The sequence below is a fragment of the Myxocyprinus asiaticus genome, chromosome 7 (assembly GCF_019703515.2).
Source record: "Myxocyprinus asiaticus isolate MX2 ecotype Aquarium Trade chromosome 7, UBuf_Myxa_2, whole genome shotgun sequence".
In the NCBI taxonomy this organism is placed as follows: Eukaryota; Metazoa; Chordata; class Actinopteri; order Cypriniformes; family Catostomidae; genus Myxocyprinus; species Myxocyprinus asiaticus.
The window spans coordinates 48428328-48438576 of NC_059350.1; the positions used below are offsets into that span (position 1 = coordinate 48428328).

General features: G+C 39.2%; 1 protein-coding gene across 2 annotated transcripts; it reads right to left on the reverse strand.

The window, feature by feature from the left end:
- Window positions 1-718: 718 nt before the first annotated feature.
- LOC127443494 (SLIT and NTRK-like protein 5) lies at window positions 719-6623 on the reverse strand. Of its 2 annotated transcripts, none has more exons than XM_051702169.1 (2): window positions 6131-6623; window positions 719-4429 (listed from the first exon to the last, which is right to left on the reverse strand). In XM_051702169.1, the coding sequence occupies exon 2, from the start codon at window positions 4370-4372 to the stop codon at window positions 1769-1771; it is 2604 nt and encodes an 867-aa protein (XP_051558129.1). In that variant the 5' UTR covers window positions 4373-4429; window positions 6131-6623; the 3' UTR covers window positions 719-1768. The 2 variants fall into 2 exon arrangements, with proteins under 2 accessions (XP_051558129.1, XP_051558130.1); XM_051702170.1 differs by lacking the exon at window positions 6131-6623 and adding an exon at window positions 5272-5639.
- Between the last annotated feature and the right edge of the window lie 3626 nt (window positions 6624-10249).

A 10249-nucleotide genomic window follows, 5' to 3' on the forward strand; every position in this document is an offset into this window, starting at 1 on the left:
AACAATGAACAAAACATTTAACAGCATTTATTGATCTTGGTTTTGCAATTTATTAGTATATACTATCATTCATAACTTTTTCATGTTAGTTCATAATGCACTAACTAATGTTATCATATTCCAAGTTTAATGTTAAATATATTAGAAATGCACATTTGCCAAGATTAATAAATGCTGCAAAAGTATTGTTCAATATGAGTTAAATAGTGCATTAACATATACAACCATATTGTAAAGTGTTATTGGATTTCAAAGTAAAAAAAAAAAAAAAAAGAAAACATTTTATCTGCAATAATATAATACAGACCCTCATTCTGCCATATTGTATTCAGCTTGCATACAGAAAATATATGTTTTTAATCACTTGACTCAAGTCAGAATAATATAATTTCAGCTGTCCATAATAACAACTCACCTCTATAATTACCACGAGGAAGATGAGGTATTGATTACTTTTGCGCAACCATAAAAATAGTTAACCCTATTTAATGTTGCATTGTTTGTTCTGCTCACAACAAGAGTAGGGGTTTTAGAATAAAAGCAATACACACAAACTCTCTTCGGGCTGAGAGGTTCACAGAGTATCGGCTTGGTGTATTGATTTGAGCTATTGAATTAACTGCTGTCAGCTTGCAATGGTCCTGCAACTGTTGGTTACCTGGTGGCACCTTGTAATCCAACTCATTTTAATTTCTAACAAAGATCTATAGGAAACCGGACATCATATTTATTGATGACATAAACATATTTTGGTCAACATAGTGCATAAGTGCAAAGCAATCAAAACGATGAAAACAATAAGGGAAAGAGATTTGCGAATGCTTGTATAAAAATAGGTGTTACATTAAAATATCAGTATTACACAACATAATTATTACTTCAGTTATTATTTATGAATTTCATTAAGATATTAAAAATACATATTAAGAATGAATACATATATTCATTTTTAATACATAATATTTAGTCTAATGTTAGCTGGGAAGACCCTGTGGCCTTCCATCTTCCAAAAAAAAAAAAAAAGTGCAGACAGCATACAAAGACACTTTTACTTTGAAATCGTTAAATGATGCAGAATTTCTCTTCGACGCTGGGGTGTGCCACTGCAGAAAGAAAGCCACTAGCACAATGCAAGCTACAGTAATTGATCAGAAACTACAAACAAAAGTTTTGTACAGAAAATCATGGGACATGACAGACATAATATTGATGAGTATTGAAAAAAATTGAAAATACATGGCAAAGAGTATACCAATAAATACAGTACTTACTTACAGACTAAAGCAGAGAAATTGTCCTGCTCGGTCAGATGCGTTGCTGTATAGTATTTCTGTTAAAGTATTTCTTTTTTTTATTCTTTTGTACTTGTATGTACTGTAAACCCCTCTCCCCCTGCACAAAACCCTTTAAATTCACAATATTTTTATGATTATATTCCTGAAAATGTATTTGGGTGAGATTAACCTGTACACTGATTTACGTGTATTCAAACTTCGACTTAAAAAAATAGATTTTGCATCACCAGTTTTACATCACTCGTGCCTTCGTCCAAGTTCTGTGAGCTCTATTTATATATTTTCATTCGTATTTATTTATTTCTGTAATACCATGTGATTCTGAAATTAAAGTAACATAGTTCGGCACACCCCACTGAAGGTTTGGAATAATTTTTTTTTGTAGTTGTTGTATTTTGTGCCAAGGCACCCTCCAGTTTGAGTCAGTATAAGGGGAAATAATGCTTTAAATGCATTTAGATACAGATCAAGATTTAAAACTGGCTTTGTGTCGTCTGTTTCTCAAGAACTTCAAGGTAGTCTGGCTCCATTTGAAGTTTTGCCTTTAGTTCCAAATAGTCGTTTCTATTGGGTTCCACAAAGACAGTACTTGGTGCTGTACCGTATAGCATAGTCTCTCGTATTCCTTCGGGATGTAAGAACTGGCGCCTGACGTCAAAGTTTGGTTGGTATGTATACGGGACAGGGCCAGTGTACTTGTATTCAAATCTGTTGCCAGCATTCGATGGAGATTTATCTGGTTCCAGAATTCCTCGGAAGAAGTGTTCCGCATCTTGAACAGGTGATGGCTGCTCACGAGGCTCAATGGTGCTAACTGTGTAAGTAGGACTCCTCAAGGTGACTTCCTGGTCTTCATCAGTATTACTCCTGTAAGTGACTTTCAACTCATGAAGGTTGGGGTAATCCTCAACAGCATTACCTTCCCTGGACCTATAGATTGGGTTTTTGCACATATGACCTAATGGATGCGGGATGTACTCATAGACGTGACCTGCAGGTGCTTTGACCTTGGGGACGGAGCGATTGCTATAGAGGTTGTACTGAAGGTTGAAAGAACTTACGTCCGAGTTGTTTGTACTGTTACGATCGCTCTGAGACTTCTTACGCCTCTTCATGACCACCACAAACAGGCCGGCTGCCACGAAGACCGACATTATGAAAACAAGAAGGAGGCTGAGAATCAAAACAGACAAAGGAACGTTACTGGAAGGGGTGTTGAACCTTAGGGGCGTCTTGGTCGTAGTGATACTATCTGCTAAAGGTTCCTCTGAAGGAACCACAGTGGACACAATGATGTCAGAGTAATCGGGACACAACTGCTCTGAAGGGACAACCCTCATGTCCTGTCCTGCAAGCCTCTTGGGCGTCACACACTTGATATCGTTGACTACCGTTCCAGTGTTGAGCTGTTCCAACCAGATCTTCATGCCGACTGCGTCGCAAGAGCATTCCCAAGGGTTCTCAAACAGGTCAATCTGAACTAGCGCTTTCAGCTGGTCTAGAACTCCACTCACGGGCAGATTTTGAAAGTGGTTGCTGCGAAGATTGAGCCGGGAGAGTGGCAGACTAAAGAAGATGCCTCCTGGCAATGTTTTCAAAAGATTGTTATTGAGGAAAAGTAGCTGAAGGTTGGGCACAAAGCGGAAAGTCCCACCTACAATCTCTTTAATCTTATTATATTCTAAATACAAGTACTGCAGACTCTTTAGCCCAAAGAACATGTCTGCTGTGAGTCTATCAATCAAATTGCCATTCAAGTATAACCTACGTAGGTTAATTAAATCCCCAAAGGCTCGATCATGGATGAGTGCTATCCGATTGTTTCCCAGGTGCAGTAAATCTAATCCCTCTGCCTCCACAAAGTCAGATCTACGTACAACAGGGATGTAGTTCCCCGTAAGGTACATCTTTTTGGGATTGTATGGCTTGGGCATTAGATCTGATATGTTTTCGATCTTTCTTTCCTGGCAGTTGACATTGAGCCCCAGGTCGGATATTTGCAGATTGCATGTACAGGTGGTGGGGCAGTCCAAAGGCACGGGAGATTTGGTCTGAAAAGCAATGATGGGTCCATAGTTGTAGGGGTTGGCTGGAATTCGAGAGGTGGGCTTCGTCTTGGTTTTGCTTGATTGGCGGGTGCCCTTGGTTGGCCTGGATGAGGAGCGTAGAACAGCCGAAGATGTGGCTGATGCCGTCACAGCCGCCGGTGTGGTCTGGAAATAGCCACTAGTGCTGAGTGGGGGCGGTGGGCGCATCTCATACTCTGATATGGCCCTTCTGGGACACAGTTCCTGCTTGGAGACCTCATCCAGATCCCTTCCATGGAGCCTGAATGGAGTCTCGCAAACAACCTCCCCCACCAAAGCAGTGTAGGCGATGCTCTCGAGCCAAGCCTTAAGCGCAATGAGCTCACAGGAACAATTCCACGGATTCTCCTCGAGCTGTAATTCCACTACTTTGTCCATATGCTCCAAAAGTCCAATGTAAGGGAACATTTTCAACCGGTTGCCCCTGAGATCCAAATGTGTCAAAGGTACATTCCGGAAAATGTTTGTGGGCAGAGAAGACAACAAGTTGTCATTGAGAATGAGCACAGTCAGTTGATGAAGCCTGCTTAGAGCATTCGGTTCGATAGTGCTAATAAAATTATAATCAATCTGAAGATATTCTAGGCTCTCGAGTCCGACAAATGTGTCGTCCCTAAGCATGTCTATTTTGTTATTGTTCAAATGTAGTCTTCTTAATCCTTGGAGTCCATTAAACGCCCCAGTCTCCACCTCCGATATGTCATTATTACCTAAATGCAAAATGGTAACTCCAGTGTAATTTATAAAGTCATTGACGGATAATCGTTTCAATAAATTACCCGTCAGCAAAAGATGGTACATGGAAAAAACCACCGGGCTTATTTCTGACAGTCGCACGATGCCTCGGTTCTCACAGCTGACCGTCAGAATACCTTCCCTCTCCTCGCAAGTGCACAGATTCCTACAGATCTCCCCATAATTGTCATACGTCTCAACCAGACTCAGAGATGTGGTGAGCAGCAATATTATTTTCAGTATCCAGATATGCATTTTCTTGTGCAGGAATGGCCCGGTTCACTGTAGCGCAGTTGCAGTTTGTGGTATCATCTAGAAAGGGGAAAAAATGGGATGAGTGACTGATACATGAACATACTATCTCTATATCTGCAAAGTACATGTACATCAAATGGTGGACAGTCCAAAGACATTACAAAAATATGAGAAAGATAAATATCAGCATCCTTCCCATTTGTGTAAAGTCAAATGTTTATATCTAACGCAACAATAGTTGCACAGTGTGCACTGTTCTTTAGCCTATAAACTTTGCAATACAATAGCTTGTAAATGGATTAAATTATTTACCATTACTATTCAGGTTTTTTTTTATGAATTTTTCTATCTAATCAAGATCAATGCTCTCATCTACATACAGTATGTCAAGTCGATAGATTTATTCACAAAAACAAAAATAAAAAAAAGAAAGAGAGAAAGAAAATGTATCCTACATCATGTAAATGTCCATGATATTTCAGATACAACCACAATCTGTTTCAGCAGGACACTCAAGCACATTTATGAAGACATATGACACATTGGGGAGAACGAAGAGAGAACGTTCTCGCTCCTTTGCAAATGAAAGTAGCATTGACTGGCAGAAATATGAGCCACTCTCCAATGCGCAATTTGGGAATGCATTTCCTCAACTCAACATCAACTCAAAGAGGTAAAATGTAAAACCAGGAGGCTTATATACTAACAAATTGAAAACATCTGCATGGTTTCCAAGGACTTGAAGGTCTGTCATTGAGAATGATGGCAAACATCGACAAATCATTTGTCACTCTGGAAACTGCTATAAATATGAAATGCAAATATTTTTTCATCACCATCACCAGAGACACAACATCCCCAAAACATTGAAAACCAGGAATGCCATTTCCTTTACTCACCCAACATATCCGATGACAGTTTTTATCAACTCTCAACGTGTATCCAAGTTAAACCTCAGAGTGAACAACACCACATCTATGTTTTCCAAATGTGCCTGTGTTGAATTTCCCTCAATGTAAGTGCTATGTGACAGTCATATCTTGTCCCTCAGGCGACAAAGACGCCAGTTGATTAGAAGCAAAACGCGACGTCATCGATTATAGCCCGATTCCATCTTGATGGAGCGCAAAACAATACTATATTAAACCATTTTGTTGAGCATCCGCTATGTGCAGAAGCATTTGTATCCATGCTAATCAACCTCTCTCTCTCTCTCTCTCTCTCTCTCTCTCTCTCTCTCTCTCTCTATCTCGCGCGCGCTCGCGCTCGCGCCCTCTAAGATAGACACGAACAAATACACACACACTTGGACGCATGAACACACACATATTCAATGATAAAGCACATAAATATAATGCGCTATGCTACATGCATGGGACGATATGACTTAAAAAGTCTAATTGAGTCAACGCTGCGGTATTAATTATCCATCAATGAAAATATAAAAAGTAAAAATAAATAAACAAACGAGTATATAATGTCACGAATTCAAACAAGAGCGCATTCAGTGCCTACTAAATATGTTCAGAGTTCTTTCCAAAGGAACGCGTTGGCAATCCATGATTTAAGATCTTCAAAAGGGCTGAAGCGTCGTATATGAAGCTGTGTAACGCATACCTGATTGAATATTTCACAAAAAGATCTCAGCACAAGTGTTAAGAGCCAGCTTTTGCCAATACCCTATGCCAGCGCAACTGCATTTCAGCACCACGGACAGATCGGGGTGCATTAAAAAACGGGGCAATCCATATTCCTTACCCGCCTAAATGTGGTAAATTCGCACACCTCATGATCAATCCATAACCTTGAAGACCACTGGTTCCTTTTCAGCTGGACTGAAGCGATAATTATCCGTGAAGTGGTTCGTGATAAGCCCGGGTATTACAAACTCTCCATGGAAACGTGACGGTCAGCAGGCAAAAAAGGAGGAAAATGCAAGTTTAGGAAAATCAGGCAAAATCCAGCCAGTGCAATGTCCATTTTAAACGGCAAGCTGACATTTATTGACATAAATTTATGAACGTATCCACAAGCAATCGAAGTCTTTCCGTTCTCTCAGTGCGCGGACCGGCGAAACGGACGCGCGAAGTACGCATCATCCCCGGACTGATTGCGAGTGGTACGGCTTGTATCGCGTTGCATATCTTCTTCGCAGCTCTCTGAATTCTCCAATGCGAGCATATTTGTTTTCATAAAAATGTAGCATATATTATTATTATTATTATTATTATTATTATTATGATTGTTGTTGTTGTTGTTGTTTTCGCACACGATTCCAATTAATCCGTCTTTGGAGATATGTTGCCATCTTAACTAGAGTGTTTCAACTAGTGGAACTTGGATTTCCATTGGCTCACTGTTGCTGTACTGTCGTCAGATCAATTGTAAATTTGGGGCAGGGTGGAATATTTATGAGAGGACTTAAAAATAAAGCGCATAGTGTACAGTATATTGCTCAGGCACTGCCTCTCTCTCTCTCTCTCTCTCTCTCTCTCTCTCTCTCTCTCTCTCTCTCTCTCTCTTATTTTACAAAACAGAATAATTGAAGGGTGATGGTTATGGTTATGGTAAGACAATCGGATACAGACAGAAGAGAAAGTAAAAAAGGCAGAGTGAAGAGAGAGAGAGAGAGAGAGAGAGAGAGAGAGAGAGAGAGAGAGAGAGAGAGAGAGAGAGAGAGAGAGAGGCCCGTAGAGGGCAGTGTAAATCGGTAAAATAAGCTTTTAGCATTTGAATGCAGTACACAACACATTTAACTTGTCATATTTCCCATAGTTTAGTTGCATTTTGCATAATTTGCACAAAATTCATGCCGATCACAATTTCAGTCAATTTCCTTTAAACCAAAGAGAACTCTATGACATAAGACATGTCTTATAATGCAATAAAACACACTTTTGTGTTACATTGTCATCATTAAATACACCCTTTGTGAGAGAGAAATTCCTGAACTAATGCTTCATCAACAAAATCACCCTTAAGGCAGGGATTGGAATTGCTTCTGAGGTCCCAAGAAGCAAGATTTTACTTCTAATCTATGATTTTATTGACTGACAGATAAGCTAAATGACAGGCAAGCTTCAGCCTTGGGTTACTAATGCATTATTTGTCACCTGGAGGGTGATATAGTTTGTCAGATAACTGAAAAAAAAAAAAAAAAAAGACATATGCACACATGCAGTGTGTCACATGCAGAGGCCTCACCAACATATGTGGACAAAATGTATGAATGTAAAATGCATAAATGCAAAAATGTATAAATGTCTTGCATTAGATGCAAAAAAAAAAAAAAAAAAAAAAAACATTGAGATATAGAGGAGGTTACAGGCAGCCACAGTCACACCATGTCCTAAAGTGACAGCAAACAACACATGATATAAGATATCTTTTTTTATGGTAACCAGATTTTTGTCCTAACAAGCAGTGACGAGCAATGGTACATTCTATCGATCAGTTGTTTTCTATTTTTGGAATCACGTGAGTAACTCCGTCCACTGTGAACTGGTACTGGTCCAAAAACTTACAAAAAATACAAAATAAAAAAATAAGGCTGGGCATAGAAATGCATAAATTATTTGACTACAAACTCTTCAGACATGTTTAGAGAGTTCTGTTCTCTGTTTTGTGTGCAGCTGTATTGTGTTCTATTGCTTTCATAACAATCATGAGTCTCATGGAATAATTTATTAGACTTCTGATTAACACTTTTGCATTCTTTTGAAGCTTGAAGAGGTAGTCACTGTCATTTTATGACATCAATGAGCACAAATGTTTTACACAATTTCTCATTTTGTGTTAAGAAAAAGTGAGAAAGTCATATAGGGTTATAACAACACAGGGGTGAATAAACAATGACTGAATTTTCATTTTTGGGTGAACTAATCCTTTAAACCTGGAATATTCCAATAGTTTCTAAAAACATTTTTTAAGCCACTGTAGCCTACAGTACCCATGCACACTAACTAGGCCTAAACTTCTTTTTTCTAAAACACATCGCCCTCTTTATCTGCTGGCCATAGATTTATAAGGGCTCAGCACCAATTACACCTCAAGAGCCACTAAGCACTTCGAGTGTAAATAGAATTAACTCCAGCACGCTAAAGCTCGCATGTCTTAAGAAATCTTGTCCTTTGTCCTCTTTTGTATGCTAATTTGCGACATCCACCTCCCGTCCCATTCCGATGAAGACAGTAAGCGGGTGTGATTTCTACAACATCTTTAGAGTGGCGTTGAAAATAACCATTAAGATGCATTAAATTATTTAAGTCACGGGCTGTGGCTAATCGCATTAACTAATGGCTACATATACAAGACACTTCCTGTTGTGAAGGACAAATCTCCAGAACTGAAATGCCATTAATGTAATCTTTCACAAAGTCCCACTACAGGACACAGATTCTATGGGGAATATCTACATATATACACATACACTGATGAGCCAAAACATTATGACCACTCACAGGTGAAGAGAATAACATTGATCATCTCCTAACAAGGCCACATGTCTAGGTCTGGGTAGATGAGATGGTAAGCAAACATTCAGTTCTCATAGTCAACGTGCTGAATGCAGGAGAAATGGGCAGGAGTAAAGACCTGAGCGACTTTGACAAGGGCCAAATTGTTATGGCCACACAACTGGGTCAGAGCATCTCTGAAATGGCAAGGCTTGTGGGGTGCTCCCGGTCAGCAGTAGTGAGTACCTACCAACAGTGGTCCGAGGAGGGACAAACCCGGTGTTGTGTTAAGCACCCAAGGCTCATCAGTGCGTGAGGGCAACAAAGGCTATCCCATCTGGTCCGAACCGACAGAAGGTCTACTGTGGCACAAGTCACAGAAAAATTTAATGATGGATACGAGAGGAATGTGTCACAATACACAGTGCATCACACCCTGCTGTGTATGGGGCGGTGTAGCTGCACACCTTTCAGGCCTTGTAGTGACCATGCCTCGGCAGGCCGGCACTGTTTTGGCTGCACGCGGAGGACCAACAGCATATGGCAGGTGGTCGTAATGTTTTGGCTCATCAGTATATATATATATATATATATATATATATATATATATATATATATATATATATATATATATATATATACACACACTACCGGAAAAAACTGTTGAAACACTTGACTGAAATGTTTCTCATGATTTTAAAAAATCATTTGATCTGAAGGCATATGCTTAAATGTTTGAAATTAGTTTTGTTGACAAAAATATAATTGTGCCAACATATTAATTTATTTTATTATAAAACTAAAATTTAATAAAAAATAAATAATAAAAAAAAAAAAAAAAAAAAAAATTTTTTGAAATTGATGACTTGAACCAAATAATAAAGATAAGCAGCTGATAAATGCCCAGCATAGATGGGAACTCCTTCAATACTGTTTAAAATCATCCCAGGGTGATTCCTCAAGAAGTTGGTTGAGAAAATGTCAAGAGTACATGTCTGCAAATTCTAGGCAAAGGGTGACAACTTTGAAGATGCTAAAATATAACACAGTTTTGATTTATTTAGTCACAACATAATTCCCATAGTTCCATTTATGTTATTCCATAGTTTTGATGACTTTACTATTATTCTAAAATGTAAAAAAAAAAAAAAAAAAGAAAGAAAATGCTGTCCTGTATGTGTTTATGTTTGTGTGTTTTGGTTTAAGTTTATTATTAAACTATTAGTTATATTGTCAAACCAGTTCTCGCCTCCTCCTTTGCCTCTAACCCCTTTACATTGGTGCCGAAACCCGGGAAGGAGGAGGGATGCCCATCGTAGAGTCCTCAACACTGCCGTCCACCCAGGGAACCACCGCTGCCATCCGCTGGGGGACAGAGTACCCCGACCGCCCGGACGCGGGGAATGGCCGCCATCTGCGAGGA